General features: G+C 40.1%; 4 protein-coding genes across 5 annotated transcripts in view; 2 read left to right on the forward strand and 2 right to left on the reverse strand.

The window, feature by feature from the left end:
• The window catches only part of LOC105687894 (cadherin-89D), a 33,487-nt gene extending 27,737 nt beyond the window's left edge, over nt 1-5,750 (reverse strand). The window contains exon 1 of the mRNA XM_048657520.1: nt 5,731-5,750. The gene's annotated coding sequence lies outside the window, so the exon portion shown is untranslated. The remainder of the gene's footprint in view (nt 1-5,730) is intronic.
• A 1,230-nt stretch (nt 5,751-6,980) lies between these two features.
• On the forward strand, nt 6,981-12,673 carry LOC105687504 (tektin-4-like). The gene is made up of 6 exons (XM_048657476.1): nt 6,981-10,237; nt 10,354-10,663; nt 10,784-11,007; nt 11,151-11,373; nt 11,530-11,684; nt 11,768-12,673. Exons 1-6 carry the CDS (start codon nt 10,035-10,037, stop codon nt 11,979-11,981), a joined length of 1,329 nt encoding a protein of 442 aa, XP_048513433.1. The 5' UTR covers nt 6,981-10,034; the 3' UTR covers nt 11,982-12,673.
• Nucleotides 12,523-13,579, forward strand: LOC105687767 (E3 ubiquitin-protein ligase RNF181-like). Of its 2 annotated transcripts, none has more exons than XM_020853541.2 (3): nt 12,523-12,673; nt 12,735-13,044; nt 13,202-13,579. In XM_020853541.2, the coding sequence occupies exons 2-3, from the start codon at nt 12,739-12,741 to the stop codon at nt 13,334-13,336; spliced, it is 441 nt and encodes a 146-aa protein (XP_020709200.2). In that variant the 5' UTR covers nt 12,523-12,673; nt 12,735-12,738; the 3' UTR covers nt 13,337-13,579. The 2 variants fall into 2 exon arrangements, with proteins under 2 accessions (XP_020709200.2, XP_012259068.2); XM_012403645.3 differs by having other exon boundaries at nt 12,549-12,673; nt 12,739-13,044.
• A 214-nt stretch (nt 13,580-13,793) lies between these two features.
• LOC105687759 (zinc finger protein 235) lies at nt 13,794-23,561 on the reverse strand. The gene is made up of 6 exons (XM_012403633.3): nt 23,117-23,561; nt 21,970-22,128; nt 18,268-18,518; nt 17,877-18,145; nt 17,443-17,764; nt 13,794-17,296 (listed from the first exon to the last, which is right to left on the reverse strand). Exons 1-6 carry the CDS (start codon nt 23,255-23,257, stop codon nt 17,017-17,019), a joined length of 1,422 nt encoding a protein of 473 aa, XP_012259056.2. The 5' UTR covers nt 23,258-23,561; the 3' UTR covers nt 13,794-17,016.
• Between the last annotated feature and the right edge of the window lie 27 nt (nt 23,562-23,588).

Consider the following 23,588-nt stretch of genomic DNA (forward strand, 5'->3'; position numbering starts at 1 on the left):
AGCGGCGACGCAGGGGCGATGAATTTTTTAGTAGATCCATAAGGTGTGTGTATACTCTTTCCGTAATCTTTGACAAACTCTCGTCGCTCCGAGGTGCAACGGGGTGATCAAATTTAACGGCGATGCGTCACAAGTAAAACCACGGCGTGGGTAAACTCTCGTAAAAATCAACCTTACGTGCGCTCTCCGAGAGTTTTTTTTTATCCCTCTCGGATTTTTACAGCTGCGAACCGCCGCCCCCGCTCGCGATCCGTTACAATCGGTTCGCCAAGGTCGGACGAGTCAAAGATGAAAAATTTCAAAGTATCAAAGTCGAAGGGAGAACGAACGAATGCAATATCCTATCTCTTGTTCGAGGATAACCTCGTACATCCAGAATTGCACACGTGGTTTATAAAGCTAGTACGAAGCGAAGGTTACACGTGCATGTGATACGGACGAGCGGGCGCAGGTGACGCTCGCGGGTTTAGTTCTTCGGACAATAACTGACCGGTGATAAATCACCTCTCTCCATCTGTCTTTCGTTCGATTTTTTGAAATTCGTTTTTTTTTTTCCTCCATTTCTACGAGATACCAATTTCCAAGAGTATCGAGTAGAAATGTAAGGGTGGCTCCGGATTCCTGGCTTGTAAGTCCGAACCCAATAACGTTGACCTTGGTACACGTTCCGTTTTCAGCCATGTGCGGGATTCATTGAGGAACTCCGAGGGTATCCACGGGGTGTGGCGGTGCCAACAGCCAACTTAATGGAATACCGGTCCGACCTTGGCCTTTGATGTCACGTATCCCAAGAGCAATTGAATACCTAATGTCGCACGTTCTAAACTCCTAACTTATCACTTTACCCTTGTATACCCTACAACATTGAATATACACAAGGAAAATTATATATTTTGTCGACAAATTATTCACCGTACGTGGTACGAAGATCGTGCAAATCGTTTGATAAAAGCGTATAAGCTCTAGGTTCGTGTGCAACGTGTACAAGTGAAAGAGAATTTCTTTTTCACAACAGGATGCGGAAAATATCTGCATAACACATTAATTTTCATGCAATCTCCTCAGCGCGCTTACGTGACGCTCGGAATGTTTTAATCGCTTAATCGTATCGGTAGTAGTTGGGGATGAATTTCTCGTTACACGTGGATCGAGAGAATCATAATTTGCCCTCCGATCAGCGGTCGGTATTTCGACCGGCTATTCCTTTCGACTGACCGGCTTGCGCCGAATTTTTTCGAATCGAGTAACGTCGTATTTTGATTTCTGAACGTCGTCGCGTCCCGCGAAATAATTTTCTTTTCGGACCGTTGAATATTTCAGGAGGCACGTAGATGTACACCTACGGCGGGGGGGGGGTTACATATATTTTCGTTCGATCGAACCGGCCAGACGTGATTCCAGCTAAATATATTTTCGTTAAGCGCACAGAATTTACAGTGTGCAATAGAAAGCTGTCAAGTAGATCGTCTCCTCCCATTCCCACCATCCGGTGTTTCTGCACCCATCAAGGACACGACTAGACTCCGCAAATTCTCGATCCTTTTATTTCGCTCCGCTGCAACTGGGGCTCGCGCCCGCCGCGGCAGCGCTAGAGTGTTTCATTTCCTCTTGCAGCATGCGTCGTTTTCAGTGATTCAGGGATAGATATATATATATATATATATAAACACCTTATATATTTCAGCGGAGGGGAAGAGCGCCGCTCGGGTTACATCGTTGTTCCTCTAAAAGACTTTATACGCGCATCCCAAAAATCGGTATCGCTCAAATACTCGATGGTTTCATTTCGCTTAACATCGGGATCAGATTAGTCCGATCCGGCATTACCTACTCGGATTATACGCGATCTGTACCACAATATACTATATTATCTAGAACGACGATTATTCCGCCCTATTTGTCGCGATACCGAACAAATATATATGTATATATATATAAACGCGACTGGGTGGGTACGACGTCCAGTCGTTACTGCTTTTTTTGTCACCATTTTTTTTCAGCTCAAACTATCCGATCATCATATTCCGTATACGTCGACGCTTATGTACATTAAACGCGTACCGCAAGAATAAATTGCGCCTTCTCCAGAGGGCCGATCGTCAATCCTCGTTAGCGGATCCTGACGCGGTGTGAATCGCCGAGTAATATCGAACTGCGTAAGTTTAAAAACCGGGATTAATCAATCCTAGGGAAAAAAAACGAGACGAATAAAACGCAAAAGTGGAAGAACGATCGCACGAATTTCATCAACGCGGCGCGTCTCAAAAATCAGAGACTTCGTAAACCGCGAGTCGAATTACGTGCGGTGAAAAAAAAAAAAACAAATAAAATAAAATAAGAGGGAAAATGCGCTTCCGAGGGAAGACTTTTTTTTATCGGCATCGAATTTATTCTTTCTTTAAGTATCTCGCCGCGGACATAGATAAACTTATATGTAGTTTGGATAAAGTACGCGTAGGTTATAGCTCTGCTATACATACATACGTACGTGAAAACGGAAGAGTGCAGTACATAGATGTGGGAAGTTGGATGTACCTGTTTCGCGTACGTGTGTATTTATGCTGTGGAAAAGATAAAAGGAGTTTCTGGCGCGAGGTGTGGGGAGTTAAAGTTATATAGGAAGAATGCAGTCTACTGTGCACCACTACAGAGTGCAGGGGCATCGAGCTGTTTATTGTTTCCTATCTAAAGCCCCAGTTTACACGGTACAAAAACCCCGCGCGGGTTTTTATCCCTTCCTCGCCCTCGGCGGATATTATTTCTTTTCCCATTTAATGGACGTATAATAGCATCACGGATGTCAAAGTTGAAAAATACAGAGCCGGTTCCAAGGGCGACTCATGTACAACGAGCGGATCAAGTTCAAGGCTAATATTACGGAAAAGCCACTCGCTAGTAATTTTCTCTACGCTGCAGTTCACGGCGCGGCCGGAGCTTTCAAAAGCCGCTTTGGATATATGGAAATCTGCATGCATTAGACCGTTATAAATACGAAGAAAGGCGACTCTGAAACGATTTCATTTATTTATTCATCTCGTACCGAACGTACACTCCACACCACCGATCGCGCTCGCTTGTAGTTATAGATATACGCGACTGTGAGCGACGGCAATCTTCAGCCTGATTTTAAAAAGAGATTACAGAACGACCCTGCAACGTGGGTGTTACGAACACCTATGTATATTATGTACATTTATAAGTACGTTCAGTTTCCTTTTTAACGCTAAAATCAACGACGCATAAAATCCAGACAAACGCTGCACCAGCTACGCTCTAATCCAACTCGGAGATTTTCTCCACCTCCTACGTTGAATAACGAGGAGAAAAATACTCTCTCGAATTATTCCCTTTTGGAAATTCTACGCAATCTAACCAGACGTGTTTATGAAAAATATCGATGTCGGGTGTTCGCGAACTAATCGGCTAATTGGCGAGATTTTCTTTCACCGATCCGATCGCGTTTTTTTTTGCAGCAAGGATGAACGAAACCGAGTCCCTCGTTTCAAATTACCGCGTAGAATTGTTCTTTGCCAGACTTTCGTAATTTGATAAATTAATTTCGACCGAATGCTGCAATTTCATTAGATGCAATTTTCGTAACTCTGCAAACCGATCGCACCGCACGATAAGCTCGTGTACGTCGTAAGCGGAGCGAGTGGAGAATTTCAACGGGCACCAATCAGGCCCTGACGAAGGTTGCCGGCTGATCAGGCCCGGGGATAGGTCGTCGGACTACCTAGCAATGAAATTTCTAGTTGCGAACTTCTGGGCACCTTTGAGCTTCTATTCCGGCCTTTCGTTATAGGCTTGGGTAATTAGCGGCTAGAGAAACGACCCGATAAGACAATACCTCTCTAACATTTTACACGTACGTATAATATACTCCGCTTAATAAAGCTCCGGTTAATGACGCATCGCAGACCTAAAGAGTTCGCGCCAATTATGGTCGTACGTACGTACGTACCTACCATACATCGTACATCTTTTCATCAATTAACTTTCTTTGTTCTTATAAAAATGAGAACTCGAATGTTATACGCCTATCCTCGCAATAACGTATTCCACATTTAAATCGGTCACTTGTACGGCAATTGAATTATAAGAAATGATGATATCTTTTCTTTTTCTCTACGTGCACGGTAACGATTCAGATATTTTCCATTGAACGTATTTATTCAGAAACAAAATATGAAATAAAATGAAACGAATGATCGTTCTAACATCAAGTTGTAGGCGTTGTACTCCGGGTCTAAGTTTCCATAGAAATGACCACCGCTCTCTCATTATAATATAATTCGTAACTGTTTCAACCCAGTGCAGGGGGGGGATGCCTACGGTGCGAAACGACGATACCCATTGTGTTGGCCATTGAAAGCGTGAACTTAAACCTCATCGTAGAATATAACCCAGCGGGTATTATAGTTGCACGGATTAATCAGCGGTTAGAAAAATCCATTCACACCTTCGACACCGTTGCGAAGCTGTGTTAGGTTTTATTTTTTTTATTAATCAACGCTTATTATTTTCATAAATTAATCAAGATCGATGAAAAATTTCAAACATATCAGACCAGAAATCGTTACAGCTATAGTTACTGGCCACTGTGCCGAATCAACAAAGTCTCGACCTCAGACAAGTTTTCCAACTTTACCTCAAAGTACTTGTATACGACATACGTGCGCCGAATATAAAGCTACTTTTTATAAAATTCCGGGCACGACCAATAACGTGAGGAGGGATACACGTCCCCCAGTTCTCTTACTTTTTTCCCGTTCTTTCCTTTCTAAGAGACATTTATATCCCATTTCCTATACAAAATGCACAGTACATGATCACACGTAGATGAAAATAAAATCGATAATTCAGGATTCTTATGAAACGAGAATGAAAGATACGACAATTAGTGGAACGAACATAATTGGAACGCAAATTCGTCGATGATAAAAAATAACAAATCAATAAAACTATCGGGTAGCCTGAATCAAATTGGGTTGATTAATTACGAGACACCTTGACTGTGTGCTACGAACTCAATTAGCAATTGTAAGACCTCGGTCTGCGGTATGCTCGTAAAATAATTAAAGGTATTCTCACGTCGTCGGTGCGATATAATGGTGGAGGGAGGGTATGGCACATGAACTTTTGCAGAACAAAGTGTCGAGAGAGAAACTCCCCCGTTGGTGGCTGGGGTGAGGAGGAAGAATAAAAGATCATACGGGCTTTTGTTTGTGGCCTTCCGCCAACCTATAAGTACAATATAATATAATATAATATACGCACGGTTACGTGTGTGCGGAGAGGAAAAAAGAGCGCACGGATAAACTATGAAAATAAATTCAAATCACAATTTCCACACGAGACGTCGATATCGCGGAATACTTAATATTTCGCGGTTGAAGGAGATAGTGCGTTATAAGATGGCGATGTCTTTACCCCCCCGATAAATAACGTCGTCCATCGATCGCGAATCGTATCGTAACCTTGTAGTCTAGATCCATGGATGTTTGTATAATCGTGGGAGAAATTTTTGCCCATCTCTCGTATAATTTTGACGCACGTATCGTCCCAAATCGTAAATTTAATCGAGAGCAAACTGATAAATTATGCATATGTTGTACTATACCGTATACATAAAACATGGCAAATTTATGCGCATCAGAAAATGCATATTATATGTACATATATATACATACCATACAGATATAGAATAAAGTACGCGAACTTTCTTACCTTCTTTTACGGCAAAGCGATCCAAATCACTGGCGAACGTAACCGCTATACTCCGTGGAATCGAGCGACGATCGAGGACTTTTTTAATGAAAATCAACGTACTTCAATTCACTGTCACTGCTGAAAAATTACACCACATCGTGCGTTCTGTTTCGCGGTCACTAAAACGAAGAAGAAAATATCCCCCCAAAAATTAAACAGAATTACTACGAGCGAAACCGTATACATCGGTCACGGAAAACGAATAATCGTCGCGCTCGATCTACGGATACATCGGAACTGACGATTGATCCGGGCAAAATTTGTCCCTTAGAACGAGTTGAACGTACTCAGCTATATAGGTATATAAGTCCTTCCAAGCTGACGGCCAGCAATGTACTGGAGTAAATATAAGTACTTGTGTATAGCAGCGGTTTGGTTTGGGAGCAAGTTGTCTGGAAGTACGAGGCATGCACCATGGGCACTATACGTACTCGTTCGTATTTTTCTGCCTTGCTTGAGTTACCTGACTTACTTGGTTGCTCACTGACTAACTCTTCACCTCGAGTCTGCAGTAAAAGCAGGAGTGCTGTGGTTCGCTTCCTTTTTATTTTCTTTCTCTTTTTTTTTTCTTTTTTTTTTTCACCTGTTCATCAAACTGAATCAGATCGCCGGCCGCCCTGCAAGGTGCAGGAAAAGAACCGCGCTGACGGATAAAAATCTTCCGGGTATTATTCGAAAATTACGTAGACGCACGTGAGACACGTACGCGATGTGTAACGTGACGAACTATGCATCCGAATATCGCAATATTATCGCGAGAAAGGTTCGAAACGAAAGTGGTCAGTAGCTCGCCACTACTGCGATAACTTGATTATAATTAAAACGATGTGTATAATGAACTTAATTAGAGATAATACTTCTACCAGACACTTCGTTACGTGCTAGCTTCAACGCATATAACGTGCACGATAGAATGATTCGAAGTTTCAGTTACATTTCACAAGGAAAAAAAAAGATTCAGTAGGGTGAAAGAAAACCAAAAGTTCCAGGTTTTCTTATAGGGTGAAAAGAATTAAGAGTAATTAAAATCCTATTTTACAGCCATCGTCGCTTCGTTTTATGACGAGTATGGTCTTTTCTCGTTATTCGTTACAGAAATTCAAACTGTGAAATCGACACAGATCACCGTTACTTTACAATATCACTAGTTTGATAGGGCTAATAGGTAGTCGGCAATTAGATGAGATTTTTTTTCGAGCGGTGGGTGCCATGAAATTAATTCAAATCAAATCAGAGTCGTTTCTGCAGTAGATGGTTTGAAGCAACGGGAAGTGGAGAAATGGTTTTTTTTCGTTTCCTCTTCTTGTTTTTTTTTTTTTTTTTCAATGCGTGGTTAGCTAACTGCACGTGCTTCGTGTGTAAAATTCCGTATCTCTACGAGATTTTGGGACGATAAATAACGCAGGTGGAATTGATAATTATGTTTATGACGGAATAAAATATATATATTCAACTCGAACTGGTCGAGCGACCTCGTATAGTATACACCTCGGTTTCCAGCGGTGAATAAAAGTCAGCCAGTTTTAGAAACTACAATTCCGAAGAAAATTCAAAAAATAAAAAAACGATAGACCGGTGACAACTCGGATCTAGTCTGTCAAAATATTATGCGAGTGAGTCTGAAGAAAAAATCCACATAAAACGAGATACTTTCATGGCGGGACCACGACGTGCGTGGTCGGGTTATAATGCCTTTTACGTATTTTGTCCCGTTAAATTACAAGACATTCCCGTGAACTCGTCCGAACCTCGAATTTAACCCGTACGAAAACCCGTAATTAAAATCATCGTTTAAATTTAACGTACCTATCGTTCAATTATATTTTATCGACAGTTCGACGTGTGTTCAATAGAATAGTAGTGGAAGGGGGATAAGTAAAAAAAAATCTCCGTTAATTCCTTCAAATTACATTATCGGTAAATGAATTTTTCATATTCTCAACCGCGGTGTATCGATTCAATAAATTATTCTCATTGATATTTCCATAATTACAACGTAGTCTCAGTTAGCCGATTGGATTACGAACGGTTTCTAGATTTTTATTTAATTTTTTTTTTTCCGTCCATGAACTTTTCTATTTTATTTCGTACCTAGCCGGGACTTAATAATCTGGAATTTAGTACTACCCTCATTACATACACCACATCGGCCTACCACATCATTAGAAAATTGCACGGTGCGTTATACGAATCCATATTCCTTTTATATATATTAAAAATTGAAACGAGGACATGTTACGTTAGATCTTCCTGATTACGAAACTTTTTTTTTTTAATAATTAAACGGTGTAAGAATTCGTGGCGATCATGGGTATAATAATTTTTATGGATCTATTCGATCGAAACAAATCTCACCGCAGACTTCATGTCGCTAAACATACACTGGTTTGATTTTTTCTTTATAATATGTTGAACGTTGCACAGATCATGGACCGCAGAGAAACTGGTTTTGTTTTTTTTTTTTCTTTCTTTTTCAGATTTTTGGTACCGTCATGGGTATTCGAGTATTAAGCTATCATGTCCTTCTTATACCATTTCACATATGAATTTTCGTATTTTTAAAACCCCGACCTACTTCGTAATGTTTAATTAAATTGCGTGTGATTTACTGCGATAGAAAAGCTCGGTGTTACCGTCGGCCGCTGTACGTTACAGTTACGTCCGTACTATAATATCAATTAAGTGATGAGATCATCATCGTAGAAAAAATATTTTCCAATACTCGCGATTATGGGGGACAGAAATTTTGAAGAACTTTTTACAGTCCTTGGCTTAATTGCAACGCATTCTACCGAATGTCGAGTAAGATTTTGCCGACATACCCTCTATGAAAAAAAACAAAAAAACAATGATACCCTTATACATTTATCAATTTCACATAGGTCATTAAATAAACGAAAAAGAAGACCGCGAGAGGCTTGTATGGCCATTTCCGAAGGCGTTCGACGAGTTCCGGTTATTTCGGAAAAATATTTGTTATTCTCCGGGTGAGTTCCGCGCTTCCTTGTACTTTAATACGTCTCCGAAGAGTTTACACGGTTAAAACTTTGTATAGGATAGTTACATGGTAAAGCTATACCGCAAGATATATAGCAAAGCTTCTTCTACTTGAAAAGTTACGAATAAGATATATAGACAAGTAATACGTAGGACATTCATACATACATATTTATATTCTTCAGTTTCTCCCATGATTATGAACGCGGAATTTATTCGGTTTTTTGTGTAACTTTTTCATCTGCAATAGTCGAGCCCCACGGGTTCGGAAAAAAAAGGATTAGTTTCATTTTTTCAGGCGGTGCCCTTGTATTTTCCATCCTGCGGTTCCGTTATCCTTGAATTCGGCCGTAAAATCGAAAGAACTAGAATTGCTATCGGTCGGAACCTCGACCTAAGTTTTATATATCTCGTGCAGTGAAAAATCCATTTTTCTACTCGACGTAGTACACGTTATTTCACCTTCGCATGAGTGCTATCGAATCTATGGTATAGATCCACTCGACTCATCAGACTCTATAGTCTTGAAAATAATTTTATTAGTCCTTGAGCAACGTCGGAATGATCTTGCCAATTTGGTAGCACGCTGTTTTCATCCCATTCGCAGCGAATCGTTAGTTCAATTTAGCGGTTTCGAGTTCACTCGAGTTGTTTCAAATGAGCGTGTCTTTTTTTTAACCCATGCACATACACGGGTCGATCGCCGAGCCCTTTTTACGGGAACATCTAAAATATTTATAATCTACTTATATTTTTTCATAATTTCGTTGCTACGTAGTTCAGTTGATCATTCGCGGTAAAATAAGAAGTAATAGGTGTTCCCGGATGTTTTTTTTTTCATAACTTTCACTCCGCGCTAATAGTCAGTTTAAAATAAATAATCCAAGCTTTGAAAAATGCCTGAACCGGGGAATTGCCCCGGAGCGCAAACTCTACAGGAGCTATCGGACGCCGAACCAGTTCGGACTTCGGGTGAAAATTTAAAATTTACAGAAAATCAATTAGCTCCGAGACTATTTCGAGGAGGCGACGGTGCAGACCGAGATGCTGTTGACTTTGAGAAAAAAAATGGTTGCCCAAAAAGTAAACGGTGTTCTGCAACGGCTAAAATCGTACGTCGATTCTCATTTCCTGTTAAATTTATCGCAAAGTAAAGAACGCTTCGTACTTTCCGGGGCAAAAGACGATAATAATCAATTTACCGTCAGGATAATTTGAAGGGGAAAGTTGACGGGGATAAGACCAATCTTGAAATCGTGGATAACATGCAACCGGGCCCGTTGGGTCCGCTCCCAGTTCCGACTGCTGAGGGAAACATCCCTTTGGATTATTGGACGCCATTGGCGGATCTAACTAAAACGCGACCTGCGGTCGAGAATTTATCCCTGTCGCGTTATAGTCCAAGCGAATTGCGCGAACACGTGGAAAAACTGACGAAATCCTGTAACGATGGAATCCAAGCAGCCGCGTGAGATTTTTGAAAAGCATGGTTTATACAGAATCATAGGAAAACAGATCATAAGTATTCTAAGAACAAAAAATAGATTCCAATCTAATAATCCTCGTATAATTACCCCGCTGTAGATTGACCGGTTACAATGCTCGTCGTTGCGCTCTTAGAGCCTACGCTGTTACTGACAGAAATCAGTTGGACAATAACATACGTCTGAGCGCTAGGGCCGGTACAATTTATTGTTGGAAATCGAAATTGGACCGGATCGTATCTAAGATCCGTGAAGAAATCGACGCGGTGCTAGAAGTTAGAAGAAGAACGATGCGTGCAAAGTCCGCTTTGCAATTAGTCGATAATATCGGCAAGGATATCATGAATATCAGATGTTACAGAATGGATACCGATCTTGTGCGCGATCAAGTAACTGAGGAAATTTCAAAGGTGCATAAATATCCACCGATAAAATATGACTCCGATTCATGATCAAATTGTCGTTTCATATCGATCAATTAATTTGATGAGTAGAATTTTTTCAATCAGTATACGGCGTAAACTTTCAACTCGTTACAGGAATTATCGTTGTGCGACGAAATAAGAGACCTGTACAATAGATTGTTGGATCAGATAGTAATGCAAATTGAAGAACTAAAAGCTGCTAAACAACGCTTGGAATTTGATTGGTCTGAAAAGACAGAGGCTTATGAAATCGACGTTGATTCCAGAGGGTTCAACAGCGATTCGGAAATTATTTTGTGGAAATCAGGAGCAGCAAGATTACCACCAGAGTAAATGATTTTTGAAAAATTACAGTTAAGAATTAGCTCTCATGCGCGGATGATTTTTATTTTTTTTTTTTCACCAGCCCGGGGAGAGAGATTGTCAAATAGTATGTTAGAAATTAAAAGAATGAAAATACGTTTTTCCCAAGTCAATCATCGCCATCGGGTTACCAACATTCGGTGGAACAAGCGATCGCAGAAGGCGAAACGGCAAGAGAAAGATCGAATGGACTGCGCGCGAACTTGGATTCCATAATCAAAAAAGCTGCACGTGATCTTCGAAAGCAAGCCGACAAAGCAGATCTTGCGTTGATGGAACAAATTAAACTTCACGAACAAACTTTGAGACGTCTTGACGAAGAATTACGTAGGGTAATTATTGGCTAATATGCTCGGTTATCGCGAAATCTAAAGGCCAAGCTTTTGTGCATTTTTCGTAAGTTACGTAAGGCACAAAATGCCTGGACGTAATCGCGTGCTTTCGAATCACCATTCTTCAATTATGATGGCGTTTTTTTCTGTTTCTAGGACTTGAAACAAATAGCAGACACAGAATCTCTCATAGACGAAATGCGAAACGCTTCCAGGAGGCTCGATGGTGCCATGAAATGCGCGCAAACGCGATTAGACAACAGATTGCATCGTCACGGGGATGAAAGTTGTCGCGATGTTCCTCAATTTGGGTGGGTTTTTATAAATTTTTTTGAATCAGTATTCGAAAAATAACTTTTTAAGTAAAATTATCGTGAGATGCTGTTGTCTACAGACTCATTGAACAAATGAAATCGATCGCTGAGAGCGTCACGTCGACATTAAGTCAGTTAAAACGAGCAGAAGATTCTATGGCTGCTCTTATTCAATCGAAAAATGATTTGGAGAGAGAATTAGTAATAAAAAGGAAGTCGCTGTACGTCGACCGAGATCGCTGTCAACGACTTCGCATATTTTATCCATCTGTTCAAACTTTGGCTGGTAATTAAGTTCGAAATGGTTGACGAGCTTTGAAAATGCTCAGACATCTTATGGAGAATGTGGATTACTACAATAAAGTTAATCTATATCGACTTTGAAGCAATCTAATCGATACCTTTGTTGTATTTGGAAATTATTTTTACTAGAAGTAATTTATTATATCATTATGATTAATTACTCATTATAATCTGAAACAGGTATCGGTTGATTAAATTAAGCTATGAGTGAAACCAATCGAGATATCTGAATTTTTTCGCTTCGAAAAGCGATAAATTTAATTTACATATTCGGGCTCCTGAGAGCAATATCTATCAGAAACTCCAAATTAAACTTTCAATTCAAGAATACAAATTCTGTTTCAATTTGCGGGGTCGCAAATGCTAGCGCCGCCCCTCGGATCTTAATTAACTAACAACGTTGAAGGAAAGCAGGGCCTTATTTATTGAACAAAGGGGCTGATGCTGTCATCTGTGGGGTAGATCGGAAACTCAAGCGAGATGAGCACATGAATAAGGGATGATATGGGGATGATTAGAAATTAATTTATTAAAAATCCGAGGGGTGGCGCTAGAATTCAGAACTCCATTATGAGATGAAAATAAGAAATGTCATCGTGTTGTATTGTAAACATTAGCGAGTTAGACAGTAGCTGTAAACGTCAAAAGGAAGATTTGCTTGTATGAAAACTTAATAACGCAAGGTGAGTAAAGCAAAGGCCAGATGTTAGAACTTAAATTTACACGTTATTTGTGATTTTTTAGCTAGATGTCGGATTACTTTGATGAAATGGGTTGGACACCCTTAAAAGATGGAGAAGCGCCAAATCATTTTTTGCACATGGCGCGATTGCTTCGTGATTTTGGAATGTGGGAAGAGCTGGGACAAGGTCAAAAATTACCTCCTCCAGCTTCAAAAGAATCGATTTCTGAACTAAAGGATGTTAGATTATCTGACGAAGAGAGTGAACAGTGCCCTGTCTGTTTGAAACCCTTTGATGCAGAAAGTCTGATTAAACAGATGCCCTGCAAACATTCTTTTCATAAAGAGTGCATTACACCTTGGCTAGAAAAGGTATACTTACACATCATCCCATACACTCAATGCTTTTGAAATACTTAGTTAAAAATCTTGTGTAGACATCACATTCTTAACCTTCCAATCTTCTACTTTAACTATCAGTTCCAGTTTGGTAATGACCCTATCATGCAATTTTTGTCATTAATTTCAGACAAATTCGTGTCCCTTATGCAGATACGAATTACCTACAGATGACGAAGATTATGAAATGTACAAGAAGGAGAAGAAACGTGCTGTCCAACGAGAAGAGGATGTTAAATCATTACACAACTCTATGTTTTCTTAACGACAGCATCAAATAATTAAGGTAATTCAACAGCCTTTGCTTTCCATGTCATAAATTCTGTTGAGTTCTTTCGTTTTACGTGGGTAACAAGTATCAGCTTAGAATGAATACTACTCAACTATTATGACAATTTTTTAAAGCTCAATTATAGGTAAACACTTTTTGTTAGAAATATAGGATATCCATCATAGAATGATGTAAAACAATTTTTGTCTAGCCAAATACAAAAACGTACCAAGAAAATTTTTATCTCACCTGTTCTTTTCACAGTTACATCACCAATCATATATCGCGATTATGTCTTATTACTTATAATGAGGCAAGTCAAGATATCTGTTTGGATAGATTCAAAACATAGGTACACCTGTGGGAAATCATGGGAATCGGGAATTATTGAATGTTATTATGAAGATGATATCGATATAGATTATCAATTTTTCATGTAATTCCAGTCTAATATTATTTCATATATTTTATTTATAAAGGTATAGTGTGAGTATACATCGTATTTAATGATTATGGCAGTAATGCACCGACTCGTATTAGCTGCGTGTGACATTAACAGTATAAAAGTAGTCTAAAACAACTGCTAGAGGCAGTGGCGTTGAATATATTCATTCCTGACAACACCAAAAACCATCAAATAAACTACCCTATCTTACTGTTTATGTGTTAATATGTTTGCGCCGGTGTGCCTCCTAACGTGCGCAAGTTAAGGTTGTAGCAACACAGAATTAATATGTCCCAGAGAGAAGGCACTATGCGTATAACTAATACATAACTGAATAAAGTCGGGTGTAACGCTAACCCATCCAGTACGTCAACATCGTTCATTTAGTTTTGTTCCAATCCATCTCTGTATCTTACTCCCTTGCAGTGTCATCCCCACCCGAAATAATCGCAATGTATTGAAGATAAAATTCAGTCTAAAGTATCCTGATTATTAAAGATACAAACGATATGATGAAAAATTCTCACGAGTCTATCAATGAGTTTCTCATACGTCTATTGGTCATGCGAGTTGTTGCAAGAAATCATGAAGTATTATTCAAATGCTTGCCCCACCCCTGATGCCTGTTAGACTTCAGAGCAGTTGATTCAAAGAATTTATGATCATTAAACGCTCTTGCCGTGTATAAATCCGGCAAAAATGGAAATGGACAGAGATAATATTCCAACGATTACTCGAATGAAATTGCACGTATCATCAACACTTGTTTCTCAGCTAATTAGTTCCTTTCCTATACTAATGATTCGGAGTAGATGGTGGTCGGTGGTTCACTCAATGCCATTCTGTATTATATGATGAAACTTTCAAATGAAAATCGGATATTCCATCGGATTACTGTACATCGAGGTTTTGAAGGGGTGCGAAAATCGCGAGCATAAATTGAATGATAACTCAAAGTAGAGCAATCTATTTTGAAAATCATTTTAGAACTGCAGTACCTAATTTTTTCGAATTTTATCAGCAAGATATTTTGTTAAGCTAATGACCCTACAAGTGTCAATCGGAAGAGCTTTCGAGATTAGGTCTAGGCGCGAGAATTGAATATTCCTATTATTCTCCCTGGTGCTCGATTGCCCATACCTATTTATGTTCTACTATGATCGTTCCAATAATAAAAATAATAGTAATAATTAAAGTAATAATAATATTTATAATTACAGAAACGTTACAATTAATAGTCAGTCACATTTTTGGCTACGTCAACATTTAAAATAAGATAAAATTATGAACGTTAATCAGGATAACACTTGGCAATGGAGGCACGGCAGACTCAACGCGCTTTGCTCTCAACTGGGACCCTAATCTATACATATAGACAAGAGGAAGTAAGCGCCATTAAAGCAGTATTATGAGCGGGTTCAAAAACAAATGGTTTGTTGGCAATATGCACTATTAAATATGTTCAGCAGCTAGGTAGTTCTTAGCCCGATGATTTTGTCAAATATTTCCATTTTTAAAGCTTTTAGAATTTATGCCTGAACAGCCCATTTGTAGAACCTAAATTCTAGCAGAATCATGTTAAAACTCTCAAGTACTGCGTAACAACTGGGTTGAACTTCATCTGCTTTGACATTTGTAGCTTCATTGTGGTTGAGTTGGTGTTAATTCATAGAGAAAAAACTATTACAGCGATATGTTCATGCAATGTGAATTACTCATTCCATTAGGGGGGAAAAAAAACAACTCATTGTCTAAAGTAGCCGAAATATAAGGTGCGGATCGTTAGGACAGAATTCACTCGGAGTCGTTTCTGCAGAAAATTTCTGCGAATGGATGGTTAGGACAGAACTGCGAGTGAGGGTCGTTTTGACAAAATATGATTTGTACAGCGAAAACGGATTCTGTCCAAACGATCCTCAGGCGGTTCGTTTGGACAGAAGTGGGAATTCTGTCATAAAGACCCTAACTCGTAATTCTGTTCTAACGATCCATCGGCAGAAATTTTCCGTAGAAACGACTCCGAGTGAATTCTGTCCTAACGATTTCTGTCCTAACGACCCTCTCTCGACAAACTGAATTAATAATCAACTCAATTAATAATCATTGAATGCATCGATGCGGAAGATGGTAACGCCCCGAATTTTGGAATATCAATTTTAAGAAGAAATTGAAAATCATGATTGCGTAGTAGAAAGCAAAAAAAAAATTAAGAAAGTGTGATTGTGTACGTAATAATGATGTAGCCGTAACATTTTATTATCTAACTTCGCGATAAAGTACTTACAATATAATAATCGACAAACTGAAATAACGTTAAATGTAATAATGTAGCTAGATTGTAGCTATTATACTGGTAGCTAGATAATACGCTACAGGGTAACTTAGAGATAACATATTTACATATGAAATATTGATGAAGAAAGATTCGTTTTCCACAGATTATCTATACTGTGAATAATTCTGATTATCAATTATACAAAATAGACATGTGTCTTATTCAACAGATATCTCCAAGCAAGGATAAGTATAATATGTATGTATACATATGTGTATATATCTACTTTGCGACTAAATAGGTGCGCGACTTTTAACGAATCATATTTTCATTTGATCAGCCGTATAACTCCTAACGACTTGACTCCAACTCAAAAACAATTACCAATTAGTTTTTCACCGTTACATATTCCGTAGCAACAGTATCCCCATTATTACACATAGGCACTAACGTTTCGATCACCGATTCCTGCGTTACGATACCCAGTTGTCGCGATCATGCACAGAAAAAAGTGATTATCTAGCCTTTCGAATCACCCTTAGATACGAAACCGACGAGTAGTCATTCGAAAAATTATTTTTGAAATACGATTATTCAAAAAATAAACTTGGAAGGCAGTGTGATATACAATTTCGAAATTTGTATAGAGTTCTAAACCACTTTTGCGTCGCTTTGTATCAGAAAAGTGGGTACCAATAGTAGATTGTGATAAACCACTCAAATACCTCATTGATACGTGCTTATCTATTTGCTGATCTACTCCGGTCCGATAGCGTTTCTTAGACAAATTTAATGAATACATACCCTCTCAGTGTAGCAAGGATCATTTGACGACCTGATATCGAAGCTTTGTTTCATAGGACAAAATAATCTCTCATTTCCATGCAATGAAGTCGAAAGGTTGTACTACGGTAAGACACGGATCGACGACAAGCAATGGTAGGTGGTGTGGTTCTAGCTGCATAAGCCCGAGGGATCGACTAAACCACGGGCGATTAACTCGGCTGTGGCCGAATCAGCAACCTGTTTACCACTCGAATGTTGGGATGGAGCCGGTTGTGAATGAGGTTCGAAGTGTGAACGAACGTGGAACAAGAATTCCGCTTTGTCCGTAAAGTCGGTGCGGCACATCAGACAAAAATGTCGTTCAGCTGCGTAGGGCTGAGGCGGAGCGGCACTGGCAGGAAAATAGGGGGCGGCATGCTGAGGAGGTGCCGAAGCCTCAAGATGAGATCTGCAATTTACATAAGACGATATTTTGATGGCTTAGATCCAGCAGATGCTCCACTTTGACGATATTTCTGGATGTCGTTGGCTGTAAAACCTGGCTCTGTCTTACGGAGATAACGACACTAAATAATTCCAATGGCGATTAGTTACCTCGCATGCTGCATCCATTCTTCTCTAGTCGCATGGGCACGTCCGCAAAGCTCGCAAGCCCAACTCACTGGTTCAATTTTAGGTTTTTGGAGCGAATCCTGACGATTTTGGTGCTGTTGTTGCTGTTGTTGTTGTTGCTGCTGTTGCAACTGTTGCTGCTGCTGCTGCTGTTGTTGTTGCTGCTGCTGTTGTTGTTGTTGCTGCTGTTGTTGTTGCTGATCGGAACTTGGTGCAGTAGGAGTAGATAGGGGCGTAAGACCTGGTCTGTGTCTCAGTTTATTCATATGTATTACTAACTTATCTCGTCTCGCGAATGCTTTGCCTGAAAGAAATTACCAAAATTGATAACGAATAAAATAACTAACTATCCATTAGTGCGTGGACACTATTAGTGAATACCGTCACAACGCGAAAGGTGATTGATTATTATTTACCACAAACTTCACACGAGTATGGTTTCTCCCCTGTGTGAATTCGCATATGAATGACAAGTTTGTCTTTACGTGCAAGACCCTTGCCACAAACGGTGCAAGCGAATGCTTTAATTGTCGGTTCCCCCGTGTTTGTAGCTTTGGAGGCAAAACCTGGTCGAGGGCGCGGGGATTGATTGACGGTCGGTCCTCTGGGAAACTGTTGTTCTGTGGTGCTGGGAAAGGCAGGCATTACTCCCCCAGGTCGCATCGCTGCAGAGTAATCTGGTGACCTATTCGAACATAACGCATAGATAACAGTACGTTCCGCGCCGAAATAATATCCCAGGATTTTTTTGGCCGTGAGCGTCGAGTGATTCAAAAAAATCTTTTCGAATGTTAGAGAATTACCCACCAGGTTCCGATTGACCGAAGGACTCTGACTCCGTCATCGTATCCAAGTCCATCATCTGGAATAGTGAATGTTGGATTGGGGGGCTGAGGGGCGGCAGGTGGTCCAGGACCAGCAAGTCTGGCCTGTGCTGCCTGCTGAGCCATGTGCTGCTGAACTGCAGCGTGAGCCACAGCATGGGCCTCAACGTACGCGGTACGTTGCTGCTGCTGCTGTTGCTGGCTACCACCGGACATTTTGTCCTTATCTGAAACCTAGATAATATAAAATATTAATTAGTTAGCGAAACATCGACGTAGAAAAAATACTATTCAATGGTCAAGTAGCTAAAAATATTATTATTCATTCGTTATTCCACTTTCAGAAGATATTTATAGTTTCCGCTGATTCCTCGATGATGCATTGAGAATACTTCACACTGAAACTTCATTCATCTCTTATCACTGGTGCAGTTTCTGTATACTTATACGACAGTCTGATATCATCAACTGGCTTTTTCAACCGCGGTCTTTGTGTTCGCTGTATTATCTCGTGATATTACATTATAGGTACCTACTGACAATTACAATAGCTGATCATACAATAGATACCACATGACAAAGCGTTACGCACTTCAGTCGTTCAACATTCTACTATCTAAAATAGTTAATCACGGATCAGGGCATTCAAACTTTATATCTATACCTTGGTATAACTTGATGAAAAAAACCTAATTTTTGATGATCGCCTAAATAGATGTTATTACAAAAAGAACCACCTGCGAAAATTAAAAAAATCATCGAAATGATTTTTATGAAAACTGTAAGTTGCCCGTTGATTGCATAAGTTATTTTTAATACGTCGTATCTGTGAATTATACGTCGCGAAAACCGAGCGATGAAAAGGAAAGCTTTTCGTGAACAGCTTAAATATCTACTTATTCCTCCCTCCATTTCCTCCGAGGTTCTCTCCCCAATCTATCCGTCTCTTTCTTCCAGGTTACCCTGCGATCGCCTCCATAATCCCCCTGAAATCCCCGAGTCGCCATTCCGGACGGCTTACCGAAAATTACTGGAATTTATCACCGCAGGCGTTTCGGACTGTCAAGATGGTTGTCGTCGTGTTGCAGTACAAATGAGTAATAATATCCCACATCCCGAAACACCTGTGCACGACCCACGACATCAATAGACACCAATTTTCTCGAAAATAGAAGAAAGAAAGAAAAAGGCGCAGTCGTGAACAAAGAACGTTCTCCTACAAATCGGAGAATATGGACGTTGCAGGGTAAGAATTTATTCAAGCTCTGTTTCATTTGCCATCTTCCAAAACTTCCAGACATAAAAATCGGCTAACAGCTACTCTGGTCCAGCTAATGTTTAAAATACCTCGATGCGTTAATACTATTCAACATAATATTCGCGGATGAAGAGGATGATGAGTGAATATTCTTTTTCAGCTTCTTGAAGTCTACAAAGTCGGAAAATGAAACGCAGCTCATAACTGAGTGAGAAGAGAAGAAAAATGGCAATTCTATGTCATACGTGTAAAGTGAATGGAATGCGCCACACATACAGGGTATAAATAATAAAGCCGGGCGTCGCGGCGATGCTCCTGAGGGATGAGAAGATGAGATAAAAGAAGGCTTTAATAAATCCGAGAGTGAGACGATTGGTGCAGAGCACAGAGTACGAGGCACACCGCTATAAGCTGGTCGTGAACTCGAAAGCGGGATGCTGCTGATGCAGTAGGCGGCGAGGCTCGACGCCCCGATAGTGCGTCGGCCCGCCGACCTTGACACTGACATTGAGCGTGGAACGCGAGAGACAAGAGCGAGCGACTAGCGATTCACCGGCGTGTACTTCGGATTAGAATTAATCCAGTGTCTCACGCGATACGCAATCAAATCAGCAAAGAAAATAAAATGACAATGAGATTCATCGTCGTCTGGTCGGCGGAGTTCTAGAAAGTAACGTAGGGATCCCTAGCAATCTCATGAATTCTCCATCTCGGAAAGTATAAATTATTATTAGAGTCTATAAGCGATCTTGCGTTTCGTCGTACCGATAATCAGATCACGGGAAATTCAGATTCCCGGTATCGTGAAGTTTCGTCTCCGATGTGGATGGAACGGGCGATGAAAAGTTGAAGAATTTCAAACAGGTTTTCTGCGGGCTTTATACGAATATAAAGAGCGTATATACGTTACACCTGCACACGAGGCGGTGGTGGAACGTTCGTTTAAAAGTCAAGCTTCAAAGTTGTTGTTTCACCTGACGGACAAGGGTTCCCCTCGTACGTCGATAGGTAAGTTACACCACGTTATTCGCACCGTGCATAGAACAACGCACTCGACTCGTAAACTCTCAACTCAATTCAACTTCACCTCATCGCACTGCACCGCACTGCACTGCACAACACACTGCAGAGTGCGCAGAGAGTAGAAACCGGCAGGGAGCAACGCAGTGAAGAGAGTAGAGGAGAAGAGAAGAGAGAAGAGAGAGAAGAGGAGGCAGGGATGAGGAAAGGAACGGACGGATAGACAGACGGAGGGAAGAAGGGAGAAACGGACGGATAGATGGATGCGGTGTGTAACTTGGAGTAGAGGAGAGAGGACTGACTTTCGCTTTCTATAGACGACGCAGGGGTGCTGCGCCGATCAATACTCCACCACCGCGTCGCGACGGATGTCGGACGATCGTTTCTCCTTCCCATATCACTCACTATACTCCGACTTTACGCCGTGTGTATGTGAGGGTCGAATTGTCGGGGATATCCTTCTCCACAGATACTCTTCCTCCTTCAGGACATCTCCCTCTCTCGACAGTTTTCTCCCTACCCTACCCTCGGAGAAAACTGTCGACAGACGGATCAAGAAACTGAACCAAACGAACCTTGACTTAATAATACCCTCTCCAGCGGCACGATGATGCAAAAATTCATTTATGTATCGAACTCACCATTAGATTGCATCCAAAGCGCATCGTTGAGTCAGCTATACGTATCCAGGGGTAACGAGGCACTCAACTTAGCTGGACTGACCTTACAACTAAATAACATCATATCCCACGCACCTGATACGAATGACTAAGGATGATCGAATATTCGGATTCACTCTTTGGAACGGGAGTCTAGATCGCGAATACCACCGAGTACGTGTTCATAGCGCACATGTATTTTTCTGCATACTGTCTAGTACATTACAGATAGATCGTTTCATTTATTATTATCGTTGAGAAATGATGTTTGATATACTGGAGATCGTTCGGTTGTTTGATTGCACGTGAATTATTACGATACTTAACATTTTCAAGATAAGTTCCTTTGTTACAGAAAAAAATTGAGATTGCTTCAATCACTATGCCAAACAGATTTTCCGATGCAGATCACGAAACGAAAATCAACACCGTAAGTTTCGTTTCACCTGCATTTTGGTAAAGTTCGTGAAATGCAAAAGTAAATTAAATACCTTCTAAGTTTGTTAAAATTTTCGGGTTCGCAAGGCAAATCTTTTGATTCTTATGAATATGAAGTGCTCCAAGACCAGGTCAAATGCAAACGTCCCTGAAATATACACGGCATATAGCCCAAAATACGGGGATTCAGGAGCCGGCATACATCACTTAGAAAAATTGGTTTCAAAATCCGGAAGACAATAAAATCAAAACCCTGTAGATTGCATATGACATAGAAAACATAAATTGAGATTATTTGTGACATAAATACCTGACTATTAACTGAAGCAGCTAGTTGTTTCAAACTGTCTGCGTAATTTTTTAGTACTGTATCCGTTGTCATACAGCTGGCACGAAATTCGTAGAACATATCCAATTTGTAGAGGCATCGCTGGCAGATATTTTTTGGAAGGGCATCTTCTTTGGTAATCTGGAAATTCGAAAATGCAACAGATTCGCGGGGGCTCATTCCCAAAAGTAATTAACCTGCAAGAACACGTTTCATAATCAGCTTGAAATTCTAAGCAAGAGCTCAAAATCTACCCATGCTAATAACGCTCCGAAAAGTAAGATCGTTGCGGTACGATTATGATTCGTATCGATTTTTCCTGGATCTTATTCAATCGGAGGGATTTTTTTTTTTTTATTTAATTAGATGGGGCTTTCTGAAAAGGGGGTGCACGATGAGCTTGAGTCATTAGAATAATTATCAAATATGTAAGTTAATCAGTTTAAACAAAGGAGAATCTTTACAAGATCGCAGACACAAATAAGACTTTGATCGAGATAAATCTTCCAAACACGAGTCTAAAAATCTTACCCACAACAAAAGTGTAGATTTACGGTAGGAGTTGTTTTCGCACGCACACTTTTCTGCTTCGATTGCGTCGGTTTCGTATTATACTTATAGTGCTTATAATTTCAGCATCTATACAGTAAAGTGTACATTCCTATAGCATGTTAACCCCTGGGGTTGTTATTTACGTTTGGATGTTTTGATGTTGCATTGCGAGACGCGGGTGCCTTCGTTCAAGACATTGTTCACAAATTTGTGTAGAATATATGATAATTATTTTTGTGTGGAATTACAGTTTCGATTGAAGCTTTTTAAAGCTTAGAACAGCAAAAATGAGAAGGAAGGAATAAGAGAAACGTGTCTTACTCTTACAACTCTGCCAATGAATGAAAGATTATCTGGTATGTTTATAGGAAATTTTTGGTACATGAAAAAATGAGAGAATACCAAATATTCGAAGAAGATGCATTAGGTGAAGGTAGGGAATTGTCGGTAGTTAAGCTAGAGGAAGTATGTGATATTTGGTCTGTGAAACACATAAAGGAATATGAAATAAAATCCAAGGGTATCCTCGAAGATATCGTGGCTGTAGAAGGATAAGAATTAACTAAAAAAAACTCACCACAGCTGGTATGCAGGAGCGAATTTTGAAGAGAAGCTGCCGTTGCTCACCCTCCTGATCGAATATCTGCAGGTGATTGTTGCTCTTCAATGAGCAGAGCCGACATAGTTCGGCGAATTTGAAATCCTCATTCATTGTCATTGTTCGGGTGAAGCGAGGAACCTCGAATAGGTTAACCCCGCACGCAGTACACTCTTTTCTACCGCCACACTTTGTTACGCACAAATTAACGTGCTTAGAAGTAAACTAGTTCAAAAATTTCATTCGCCACCTCAAATATCCTTTCACGGTTTATATCCGTTGTTTAGTAAACTCATTTCACTCTCAGAAATACTAAATAAATAACTAAAAGACTAATTTGAAATAGGAAGAGTTAAACACCGCCATTAGTGGCTTCTTTCTTTATCCCCACTGTTTTACCTTTTCGAGTTGGAACGATTCGTGCTTGGATCATCGAGACTATCGAGATACG

Source organism: Athalia rosae, chromosome 6, assembly GCF_917208135.1.
Source record: "Athalia rosae chromosome 6, iyAthRosa1.1, whole genome shotgun sequence".
NCBI classification, from domain to species: Eukaryota; Metazoa; Arthropoda; class Insecta; order Hymenoptera; family Athaliidae; genus Athalia; species Athalia rosae.